The following is a 12681-nucleotide window of genomic DNA, read 5'->3' on the forward strand; positions in this document are numbered from 1 at the left end:
ATGCATGAATCTTGAAAACACTGCAGTGAGAAGCCAGACACAAGAGACCCCATGTCACAGAATCCTATTTATATGAAAGGTCCAGAAAAGGCAAATCCATAGAGACTGAAAGCAGATTAGTGGTTGCAGGGGTTGGGTGGGATGGGGATGCTTGGGGGTTATGGCTGAGAGATAGATGCGGGGTTTCTTTTCAGGGCTAATGAAAACGGGCTAAAATTGATTGTGGTGATGTGGATGCAAAATTGAATAACTATACTTAAAGCTGCTGAATTGGACATTTTCAATGGTTAAACTGTATGTTATATGAACTATATTTCAATGAAGCTGCTAAAAACATAAAGTAAAATTGAAGAAGGGAGCCCCTGTACCCCAGCACATTTCCATAAAGGATTTGAGCATTTTATATGTACATATATATATATGTATTTAATGTTTATTTATTTTCAGAGAGAGAGAGAGAAAGCACACAAGCAGGGAGGGGGCAGAGAGAGAGAGAGAGAGAGAGAGAATGAATGAATGAATCCCAAGCAGGCTCTACACTGCCAGTGCAGAGCCCAATGCGGGGCTCGAACCCATCAACCATGAGATCATGACCTGAGCTGAAACCAAGAGTCAGACACTTAGCTGACTGAGTCACCCAGGCGCCCTGGATTTGAGCATTTTAGCCCATGCACAGACTTCAGAAAGAGGAGTCCCTGTGGTCAGGCTTGAATCTCCTCAGCCTCATCCTGTTTTTCAGACAGCAGGTCACTGGGTGGCCTCCTGCCCACTGCCAGTGTCACCCTCTTTTTCCTTCATCTGCCTAGCAGGCCCTCATCTTGCTAGAAGTCCAAAGCTTTGTGGACACCGGATGCCTAACTTTCCCTGTCTGATTCTGCATTCTCAAAGCAGTGGGCAGAGCCCCAAAATGTTCATCACCTCTGGGTGTGCACAGAGCTTCCTGTGGTCACTAGTCAGGGACAGAAGCCCAAAGCTGCCAGGGTGGGGCTTCCTGGGGCTCAGATGGACAGGGATGCCTCTCTTCCCAGTGAGTCATCAAAGGCTGGCATGTCCATCTCATTCTGGGGTAATCGCTGCCTCTGACCAAGCTGTTAGAGCCACCCTTGGTGGGCTGAAAAGATGTGTAATCACCAAAGTCCACCAACAAGGGCGTGGGAAGCAGATGTGCCCATACAGCGTGGGGACAGACATTGGTGCAGACTCTTTGAAGGACAGCCGCCAATGTCCAGCTGTGTTCTTAAACATCCACCTCTGGGGATTTACCTGGCAGGTGCACCCTGCTTGGGCACAAGGACATATGCACAAAGATGTTTAAGGAAGAGATGTTTGTAGTAGCAGAAGACTGGAAACGACCTTCCTACCCATCCATGAGGGACTGACTCAGTATATTATGGGGCTTCCAGACATGATATTCAGCCATTACAAAACAACAAAATAAGCTGCACCATGCTGCCATCATGACGAGCATCAAGTGATTAAGATCTCAGAGCCTCAGGGGCGCCTAGGTACCTCAGTCGGCTGAATGTCCGACTTCGGCTCAAGTCACGATCTCGCAGTTCGTGAGTTCGAGTCCCATGTCAGGCTCTGTGCTGACAGTTCAGAGCCTGGAGCCTGCTTCAGATTCTGTGTTTCCCTCTCTCTCTCTACCCCTCCCCTGCTCATGCTCTGTCTCTCCCTCTCTCTCAAAAATAAATATTAAAAAAAATTTTTTTTAATAAAAAAAAAAGATCTCAGAGCCTCAAGTTTACTGTCTGCAAAACGCCCATCCTTACAGGACTGCCGTGTAGATTAAATGAATAAAGAGTGCAGGGCAGTGCCTGCCCAGCCCAGAGTGGCTGTTACACAAGTACTAGCTGATGCCAGCTCATATGTGCCAATGTGGGAAGACAGCCACAAGAGCGCAAGACAGGTCTGCAGGCAGCTAACGATTCCATAAAAAACGGGGGGGGGGGGGGGGTCATATACATATAGATGTGTATATAGGCAAGGAACATTTCTGGAAGGACATCCCTAAGGGAAGCAGGTCTGAGGTGGGAGGCTGACTTTTCACTATTCCACTGATACAGTGTGAATTCTCTTTACCTTGTATACATATTATTTACATATTATAAAATATATGCATTTTATAGTAATTATTTTTTTAGTTAACTTATTTATTCTGAGACAGAGAGCACGAGTGGGAGAGGGGCTGAAAGAGAGGAAGAGAGAGAAAGAATCCCAAATCGATGTGCGGCTCAAAATCACAAACTATGAGATCATGACGTGAGCCGAAGTCTGACGCTCAACCTACTGAGCCACCCAGGCACCGCTGAAATGTATGCATTTTAAAGTTTGCTTAGCTATACATACAGGGAGATTTATTACAGCACTGTTTGTAAGCAAAAAAAAGAGCGGGGGGGGGGGTGGGGGCGCATAATGAAAGTGTCCCCAAGAGGCGGAGTGGCTAAATAAATCCATGAACATCATGTGATGGAACATAATTCACTTAAAAAAAAAAAAAGAGGTGATCTATATGTGCTGATATAGACTGATCCCCAAGATACTCCCAGACCAGGAGAACAATTTCTTAAAATCAAATTTCCCACTTGACTAAAAAATTAAAAACACATATGCTTATTCTAGAAAGTGGAGAAATGACAGAGCAGTAGAAAGGAAATACAATCACTCCTAGTATCCAAAGGCAATCCCGGCTGGTGTGTTGATATACTTCCTTCCACGCTTTTGTTCTGTGTGTGTATGTGTGTGCATGCACGTGCAAGTGTGTTTTAACAAAGCTATAACTGTACTCTATATTCTGCTATTTAAATTTAACTCCAGAGCAGAAGCACTTTCCCATGTTATAGTAAACTCTATAAATATCCTTGCTTGGCTGCCTGATATTCTATCAACAGGGTGGCCCCCTGAAAGATTCCACCACCATCCCCCCAACCCCCCCCCCCACACCCCTCCGGGGAACTAGGCAGAAGGCAGTGACAGAACTGGACTGTTCACAATACATGCCTGGTACCTGCCAGGGTGGTGCCTCTCTGGAGGAACTCCAGGTGGCCATTTTGGTTGAACAAGCCAGGTTGCCATGTCAACAGTAAACAAAAAACACATTAGCTTTGAGGAGCGCCAGCACGAGTGAAGTTTGGAAAACTGAGCTGCTGTCCCCCTCTGAAGCTGCCACAGACCACAGGAACACCACAGAGCCTGCTTTTAGTTACCTAGGACGGTGGGCAACGAAGGGGCACAGTCTTGTCCATAAATGGTCATTCTACCAAGTATAGGGAATGGGAAGTGCAATGAGACACAGTCCCTAGCCTTGGAGGCAGCAGCTGACTCAGAGGATAACAGACACACACAGAGGTCTCCTATGATCCCCAGGGAATGCACAAGAGATAGCCAGGGCAGGGTGTCTTAAACCACACATCCTGAGGGAGCCAGGACAATCATTTTAACAGACCGGATCAACAATCAGTTTAAAGAGGTTTCAGGCCGAGGCGTGAAAAGGGAAGCCTATTCCAGGAGCAGGCAGAAGTGCGGGGTGAACAGAGCCCAGAAGGGTCCCTGGGGACCACAAGCACTCCCATCCTCGGTGAGGATTTTGAACTATGCCTCGTAGAAGTTTTAAGGAGAGGCTATTTATTACTTTGTTTGAGGGAGGGAAGGTGAACTGGGTGTTTTGCTTTATTTTTCTTCTAAAAACACCTTCTTCTGCACACAAGTAATACATATGTGTGGTTTAAACATTCCAAGTGTTTGGGGTGCCTGTGTGGCTCAGTCGGTTAAGTTTCTGACTCTTGATTTTGGCTCAGGTAATGATCTTACAGCTCGTGGGTTCAAGCCCCGCATCGGGCTCTGTGCTGACAGCACAGAGCCTGTTGGGGATTCTCTCCCTCCCCCCACTCTCTGCCCCTCCCCCTTGTGCTCGCTCGCTCTCTCTCTCTCTCAAAAATAAATAAACATTAAAAAAAAGTCCCAAATGTTTAAAAATATATATAACATAAAGTCTCCCACAGTGGCATCCTCTCCCCCAGAGAGAATCACCATTAACCGTTGGGTGCAAATTCCTCCAGCAGTTTTTGTGATGCAAATACTAAGATGTGTGTATAGTTTTTTGGATAAATGTGAGATTGTACTGTATTTCAGCTTGCTTTTTTATGTAACAGTGTATAAAAATAAAAATAGCTAACATTTTTTGTGCTAATTATGGACCCATTACTATCCCTCTGCTTTTCATGGATTTTCCCTCCAAATATATATATATATATATACATCTTGGCACAGTTTTCAAGTCAAATTACATATAAACATCATCTTTGTTTTAATGTAAATACACTATTCTCTTAGGACCATGGTTTATCATTTAAATAAGCCCCTCTTGATAGACCTCGAGCTATGTCCATTTTTTCTTTATTACAAATAATACTGCAACATCTTTGAATATGTAAACTTGAACACTTGTACAAATACTTCTATACTGTTTTATTTTTATTTTTTTATTGTTTGAGAGAGAGAGGCAGACAGACAGAGACAGTACAAGTGGGGGAAGGGCAGAGAGAGAATCCCAAGCAGGCTCCGAATGGTCAGTGCAGAGCCTGAAGCGGGGCTCAAACTCATGAAACTGAAATCATGACCTGAGCCAAAACCAAGAGTCAGATGCTTCTCTGACTGAGCTACCCAGGCGTCCCTCTTCTATACTGGTTCTAAACTGAAGTGGGTATCCTCCCATATGGGCTTTGCAAACACATAATGAGAAACATTTTGGATTGTCGTAAGGAACAGGGGGGAAATGCAGCTCTTAGTGGGCAGGGGTCAGACCTGCTGAATAACCTAAAATAGAATGGACAGTCCCACCCAACAAAGAATTGTCCTTCCCCCAATGCCAACAGTACCCCAGTGGGAACACTTGGGCTGAGGAAGAGTCTCCAGAGATCGAATTGCCATCTGAGGTATATTTTTTATTTTAAGGACTATTGTCAAGTGGCCCACAGGGGTTTATGTTTTACATAAATACTGTCCTTTATCAAGAGGGCACCCACAGTGAAGTCAGTTGAGTAGTCTCCCACCCGTCCCCCCTGCCCAATTCTGAAGCAAGTACTTACTGTGTGCAGAGGTTGGCCCCAGGTACTGGGGATGAGTGATAAACGCCACAGTGCCCTGCCCTCATGAGGCTCACATCCTAAAGCCACGGACAGACAGACAAACCTCCCGTCTGTGCTTCCTTTATAAAGGCTTTACCATACTACATTTTGTGGTCAGGGACTGGCCGTCTGTGTCTGAGGCCTTTCAGTTCCTGGGCCCTCTCAGTGTCTTCCCAAAAGCCTCAACTGGGCTCCTGGGGTCAGCTGCCAGGTCTGCCCCCAAGGAAGCCACCAGGATCCTCCTTCCCTGAGGCAGTCCCCTCTTGTGCGACACCCCCCCCCACCCCTCAATCCCATGCACTGGACAGAAATGACTGAGTCAGAGAGAGAGAATGCCTGACCCAGGCTGGGCCAAACAGATATTTGCCCCTTGCAATTGGGACAGAGAAGGTCAAGTCTGTCTTTGCACATGGCTCCATCTGTAATGAGGGGACACTGGGGCCATAAGGGTCTATCTTCCCACTGTCTAGAATGAGGCAGAGAAGAATAAAGGATAGGGAAAGAGAGACAGGGAGAGACAGTCCTGCTATCTCCTGGTTCCTAGACCTGTGCCCTGAGAGACCAGACATTACTTCTCTCCCTGGGTCCCCAGAAATACTCCTGGACTGTTATAATGGATACCCTTCCTCCCTTCAGCTGGCATGAGCTGGTTTCTGATTCACAAGCCCTGAGCCCTGCAGCCCCCGCTGGTTCCCGGATTCCCTCACGTGTGGTACAGGATTCCTCAGGGATCCGTGTTTCCTCAAGCCTCCGTGACCCACAGTGAACAGACAGGAGTGCCAGACTGCTCTCCTGCCCTCCCTGTGCTGCTCTCCACGGGGCTAGGTCTGAGTTTCAGAGGCTGGCTCGGTACGGGAAAAGCAGGGCAAGCCTCCGTCTGACCCCTCGGGGGCCCCCAACCTCAGAGGGGACCCACAGGGCTATTTCTGGAGCTGCCTGTCCCACAGAGACTTAAGCTAGAACTCTGGCCCCGATAGGAAAAAAAAAATCCAACTGTCCAAGAACTAGAATTATTAATTTTTTTTTAAGAGAGCATGAGCAGGGGAGGGGGGCAGAGGGAGAGAGAGAATCTTAAGCAGGCTCCATGTTCAGTACAGAGCCCGAGGTGGGGCTCAATCCCATGGCCCTGGGATCATGACATGAGCCAAAATCAAGAGTCAGATTGTTCAGCTGACTGAGCCACCCAGGAGCCCCTAGAATCATTAATTTTCTTTTTTTTTTTTTTTTTAAATTTTTTTTTCAACGTTTATTTATTTTTTGGGGGACAGAGAGAGACAGAGCACGAACGGGGGAGGGGCAGAGAGAGAGGGAGACACAGAATCGGAAACAGGCTCCAGGCTCCGAGCCATCAAGCCCAGAGCCTGATGCGGGGCTCGAACTCACGGACCGCAAGATCGTGACCTGGCTGAAGTCGGACGCTTAACCGACTGCGCCACCCAGGCGCCCCTCATTAATTTTCTAAAAACAGATTAATTTTAAAGTTACAGAAGAATGACTCCAATTCTAAATCCCAAAGTGGTAATTCGCATTTTGCTTATGGTACTAACAGATAACTTCTGTTGGTGGGCATTAAATTAAATCAGGATAACATTATTGCATTTAAAATTTGGGGGGGGGGGGGGCGCCTGACTGGCTCAGCTGGGAGAGCATGTGACTCTTGATCGCAGGGTCATGAGTTTGAAATTTTTTTTTAACGTTTATTCGTTTCTGAAAGACAGAGCCAGAGCAGGGGAGGGGCAGAGAGAGAGGGAGACACAGAATCTGAAGCAGGCGCCAGGCTCCAAGCTGTCAGCACAGAGACTGATGTGGGGCTCGAACCCACAAACCAAGAGATCATGACCTCAGCCGAAGTGGGACATTATACCAACTGAGCCATCCAGGCACCCCTCTGGGTCATGAGTTTGAGCCCCACATTGGGCATAGAGATTACTAACTAATAAAATGAAATTTTTTTCATCACCAGTTATTATACAAAAGCCCGATGATGTTCATCTTTCCCCTACCCCTTTAGACCAGCTTTGTCCTGGCATGAAGACAAATCCTGAACAAAGTAAGTACGCTTTTCCTCAATCCAGAAGGTTGCCTAACCCCAAGCATGGTTTTTAAAAAAAATTTTATTAAGATTTTTATTTTAGGGGCGCCTGGGTGGCGCAGTCGGTTAAGCGTCCGACTTCAGCCAGGTCATGATCTTGCGGTCCGTGAGTTCGAGCCCTGCGTCGGGCTCTGGGCTGATGGCTCAGAGCCTGGAGCCTGTTTCCGATTCTGTGTCTCCCTCTCTCTCTCTGCCCCTCCCCTGTTCATGCTCTGTCTCTCTCTGTCCCAAAAATAAATAAACGTTGAAAAAAAAAAAAAGATTTTTATTTTAATTCCAGTATAGTTAACATACAGTGTTATATTAAGGCAGTGGCTTTTTTTTACTACAACCAACATGAAGAACTACATTTTTCATCAGGTACCTGGACCCACATACACACACATCAGGGATGAAATGCAAATATTTACATGATTAGAGCCTGGACGACAACAACCAACTGGATCACCACATCTACACATGTGAACATGTGTGAGCGTAGGTACCAAAAAATAAGATCTTTACAATTTGCACTGGTCTCCAGGATGTCCTGGTCTATTCTCTTCTGTTGCAATTTTTCAAAAGTTGGTCAAGGTTTTCATGACCCAGCAGTGGGTCCGAAGCAGCTATTTGAAAAACACCTCTCTAGGGGCACCTGGGTGGCTCAGTCGGTTGAGCGTCCGACTTTAGCTCAGGTCATGATCTCACGGTTCGTGAGTTCGAGCCCCGCGTCAGGCTCTGTGCTGACGGCTCAGAGCCTGGAGCCTGTTTCGGATTCTGTGTCTCCCTCTCTCTCTGCCCCTCCCCCACTCATATTCTGTCTCTCTCTCTCTCAAAAATAAATAAACATTAAAAAAAATGTGGTTTTTTTTTTTTTTTTAGAAAAACACCTCTAAAGTAATGAGACTTGTTTTAAGCCAACAAAAACCTCCCAGCCTTACAGGCGTATCTGCCAATCTCCAGGGCTCAGAGTGCTGCCCAGGGGAGGGAAACACAGAGACGACCCCAGTCAGTGACCCCACTTCCCCATCCCTTGCGGCAGGTGGGCCGGGGTGGAGTGGGCGGTCCACTCACCTTAAAGTGGAAGGAGCTTGCAGGGGACCCACTGGAGCCATACTGCTCGCTCTTCGTTAGGTTGCTGTAGTAGTTATTAACTTTGGAATTGACATTCTGGTGTGACCTAGGGTCATCAGTGATGGGGCAGATGAAGTAACTTTCCTCATCGTCGCTGTCTGCCTCGGAATCACCGTCGTGACCAGCCCGGGGGGTCTGGCCGCCATCAACACCTTCCAGGCGAAAAATGAGGTCTTCGTCTGCCATCTTCCTGGGATGCCCGTGTTACCCAAGGGGTGGGCGGCACAGCCAGAGTTATAGTGTAAATGCAGCAGTGTGGGTCCTGCAAAGGGAAGCAAGACAATGGGTGCCAGGGTCCAGGGAGTCAGAACTCGCTGTGCACCTTACTGCGAATGCCCCCGGTGACAAAGAGCTGGCACCCTCGGAGTGAAAACTACAGCTATCTTTTGGGGAGGCACCTGGCAGGCGGCATCTAAGAACATTTTTAATGTACAAACCCGTCAACCCAGTAATTCCACTTCGAAGAACTCTGTGTTTGAAATAAGGCAGGGAAAATAAATGCTTCTTAAGCAACTAGAGCGATCGTTTTAGAACATAAAGTAGATTAAATCATTCCCCTGCTTAACACCCTCTGGGAGCTTCTCTCCCCATTATTAATAAAATGTAAATGACTGGGGCGCCTGGGTGGCTCAGTCAGCTAGCTGAACGTCTGACTACGGCTCAGGTCATGATCTCTTGGTTTGTGAGTTCGAGCACCGCATCGGGCTCTGTGCTGACAGCTCAGAGCCTGGAGCCTGCTTCGGATTCTGTGTCTCCCTCTCTCTCTGCCCCTCCCCTGCTCACGCTCTGTCTCTCCCTCTCAAAATAAATAAATAAATAAATAAATAAATAAATAAATAAATAAATAAATAAATAAATAAACAAATAAACATTTTTTAAAAATTGAAAAAAAACATAAACGGCTTTTAAGGCTACAAGGCCAGCCTTAGTCTGGCCCCTGCCCACTTATCCTCTGGCCTTGGCAGCTCTCCAAGGCCCACTGGCTTGCTTTCTGTTTGGTGAACACGGGGAGCCCATTTCTACCCCAGGGCCTTTGTACTTGCTATTCCCTGTGCCTGGAACAATCTTCCCAACCTTCCAACAGTGGGTTCTTTCTCATCAGTTGGATCCTAGCTCAATAGTCGCCTCTCTAGAGAAATATTCTCCAGCCCCTCAATTCAAAGAACTCCTCTCATATACATATCCAGTTACTCCTTAGCACATCTGCTTTATTCTCATCACAGAGATATTCCCAAGCTGAAACCTCCTTTACTTTTTTACTGTCTGTATCCCCAGTGCCTCAAAGAGTACCTGGCAGAGAGTGGGCACTCAATACACGCCCCCAGAATGGTTGTGTGCCCTAAACAATGTTCTCTTTAGCATAATCAGTAACAGCAAAAAAATGGTAACAGCCCACAATGTCCACCAGTGGAAGCATGTCAAATTAATTAGAGTCTTCTATATACCATGAACTGCTGTGTGACTGTTAGAAGAAAGGGGAAACTCTAGATACATGCAGACATGCAAAAACAATACAAAAAAAAAAAGTTCAGCAAGATTGTAGGATACAAAAATCAATAGTATTTCTACACATTAGGAATGAAAAATTCAAAAATGAAATTAAGAAAACAAGCTCACCTATTAAGAACTTCAAAAAGAATACTTGGGAATAAATTTAATAAAAGAAGTACATGACTCATACACTGAGAAACACAGCATGTTGAAAGAAATTAAAGACCTAAAAAAAAGGGAAGATATTCTGTGTTAACAGATCAGAGGATGATTTAATATTGCTAAGATGCCCATACTCCCCAAATTGATCTACAGACTCAAACCGATCACTATCAAAATCCTAGTGGCTTCCTTGAACAAATTAACAAATGGGTCCTAAAGTTCATATGGAAATTCAAGGGTCCCAAAATAGCCAAAACAGTCTTGAGAAAAGAGGAACAAAGTTGAAGGAGTCACACTTCCTGAGTTCAAAACTTGCTACAGTAGCTGCGGTAATCAAGACAGTTGGTATTGGTGTAAGGATAGACACAGATCAATGGAATAGATTTGAGTCCGGAAATGAGCGCTCGCATTTAGAATCATTGATTTTGACAAGGGAGCCAAGACCATTCAATGCGGAAAGAATAATCTTTTCAACAAACGGCGCTGGGACAAGTGAATATACGTGGCAAAAGAATGAAACTGACCCCCTTCCTTACACCCATCATAGGAAATAACTAAAAATAGATCAAAGACTTAAATATAAAAGCTATGACATTACTTAACCCTTAGAAAACAATATGGGAGAAAATCTTGTGATGTGGGTTAGGCAAAGCCTTCTTAGATATGACACCAACAGCACGAGCAACAAAAGAACAGATAAATTAGGCACCATCAATACTAAACATTTGTGGGACGCCTGGGTGGCTCAGTCAGTTGAGTGTCCAACTCTTGATTTTGGCTCAGGTTATGATCTCACAGTTCGTGAGATCGAGCCACGTGTCGGGCTCTGCCCTGACAGTATGGATCCTGCTTGGGATTCTCTCTCCATCTCTCTCTGCTCTTCTCCCACATTCTCTTTCTCTCAAAATAAATATTATACAACTGAACAATAAAATAACAAATAACCCAAATAAAAAATGGGCAAAGGGCTTGAATTTTAACAGACATTACTCTAAACAAGATATACTCGTGACCAGTAAGCCCGTGAAAGATGCTCAACATCATTAGCCATTAGGGAAATGCAAGTCAAAGCCACCCACTAGGAGGGATCAATTTTTTAAAACCCAATAAATAACAAATGTTGGCAAGGGTACGGAGAAATTGAAACTCTCATACACTGTTGGTAGGAATGTAAAATGGTGCAACCACTTTGGAAAATAGTCTGACAGTTCCTCAAAAAGTTAACCACAGAATTACCATATGATCCAGCAATTCCACTCCTGGGTACACGTCCAAGGGAAATGAAAACATTCACATAAAAACTTGTACACATATGTTCATAGAAGTGTTATCTGTAATAGCCAAATGGGGAAACAAACCCAAATGCCCATCAGCTAATGAATGGATAAACAAAATGTGGCGTATCCATACAATGGAATGCTATAATAGTCACAAAAAGGAAGGACTGACACAGGGTGAACCTTAAAAGCATTATGCTAAGTGAGAGAATCTAACCACAAAAGACCATGTATTGAATGAATCCATTTACACGAAATACCCAGAGAAGGCAAATCTATACAGATGGAAAGTACATGAGTGATTGCCTATGGATGGGGGAGGGGAGAGTTGCGGGGGCGGGAAATGGGGAACAATTGCTAACGTGTTTCTTTGGAGTTGGTGAAAATGTTCTAAAACTGTGTCTTGATTGCATGACTGCCAATATATTAAAAACCGTTGAACTGTACTTTACATGGATAGATTATAAGGTTTGAGAATTATATTTTAATAAAGCTAAGGTTAAAAAAAAGTCAGAAAAAACTGTGACACTTATGTTTTTTAAGATTTTACTTTCAAGTAATCTTTACACCCAATGTGGGGTTCCAACTCACAATCCCTAGGTCAAGAGTCACACGCTCTACTGACTGAGCCAGCCAGGCACCCCACAAAACTGTCACATTTAAAAAGCAAGTTGAGGGGTGCCTGGGTGGCTCAGTCGGATGAGCGGCCGACTTCGGCTCAGGTTACAATCTCGCCGTCCGTGAGTTCCAGCCCCGCGTCGGGCTCTGTGCTGACAGCTCAGAGCCTGGAGCCTGCTTCACATTCTGTGTCTCCCTCTCTCTCTGCCCCTTCCCTGCTCATGCTGTATCTCTCTCTGTCTCAAAAATAAATAAACATTTAAAAAAAAATTTTTTTTTTTTTTTTTTTTGGGAGGCGCCTGGGTGGCGCAGTGGGTTAAGCGTCCGACTTCAACCAGGTCACGATCTGGCGGTCCGTGAGTTCGAGCCCCGCGTCGGGCTCTGGGCTGATGGCTCAGAGCCTGGAGCCTGTTTCCGATTCTGTGTCTCCCTCTCTCTCTGCCCCTCCCCTGTTCATGCTCTGTCTCTCTCTGTCCCAAAAATAAATAAACGATGAAAAAAAAAAATTTTTTTTTTTTTTTAAATAAAAAGCAAGTTGAAGAACATCAGGTCTATTATGGTGAAAAGAAAAAGGACATTTGTAGATGGGTTGAGACTTCCCTCAAGGACCCCTAGGAGCTCTACCAACACAGGGATGGCAGTGATAATGGAAGCTGTAAGGTGGGGGTGGTGGGAACTTTGAAGAACTTTGTACAGAGGTGCCTGGGTGGTTCTGTCAGTTTAGTGGTTGACTCTTGATTTTGACTCAGGTCATGATCCCAGGGTTGTGGGATTGAGCCCTACAATGGGCTCTACACTGAGT

General features: G+C 45.4%; 1 protein-coding gene across 1 annotated transcript in view; it reads right to left on the reverse strand.

The window, feature by feature from the left end:
• Window positions 1-12681, reverse strand: part of EEF2K (eukaryotic elongation factor 2 kinase) — a 64016-nt gene that overhangs the window by 39771 nt on the left and 11564 nt on the right. The window contains exon 2 of the mRNA XM_086692803.1: window positions 8272-8593. Within this exon, the coding sequence (XP_086548929.1) occupies window positions 8272-8517 (246 nt within the window). The 5' untranslated portion in view covers window positions 8518-8593. The remainder of the gene's footprint in view (window positions 1-8271; window positions 8594-12681) is intronic.

This window comes from Puma concolor, chromosome E3 (assembly GCF_028749965.1).
Source record: "Puma concolor isolate L17-30 chromosome E3, mPumCon1.1.hap2, whole genome shotgun sequence".
NCBI classification, from domain to species: Eukaryota; Metazoa; Chordata; class Mammalia; order Carnivora; family Felidae; genus Puma; species Puma concolor.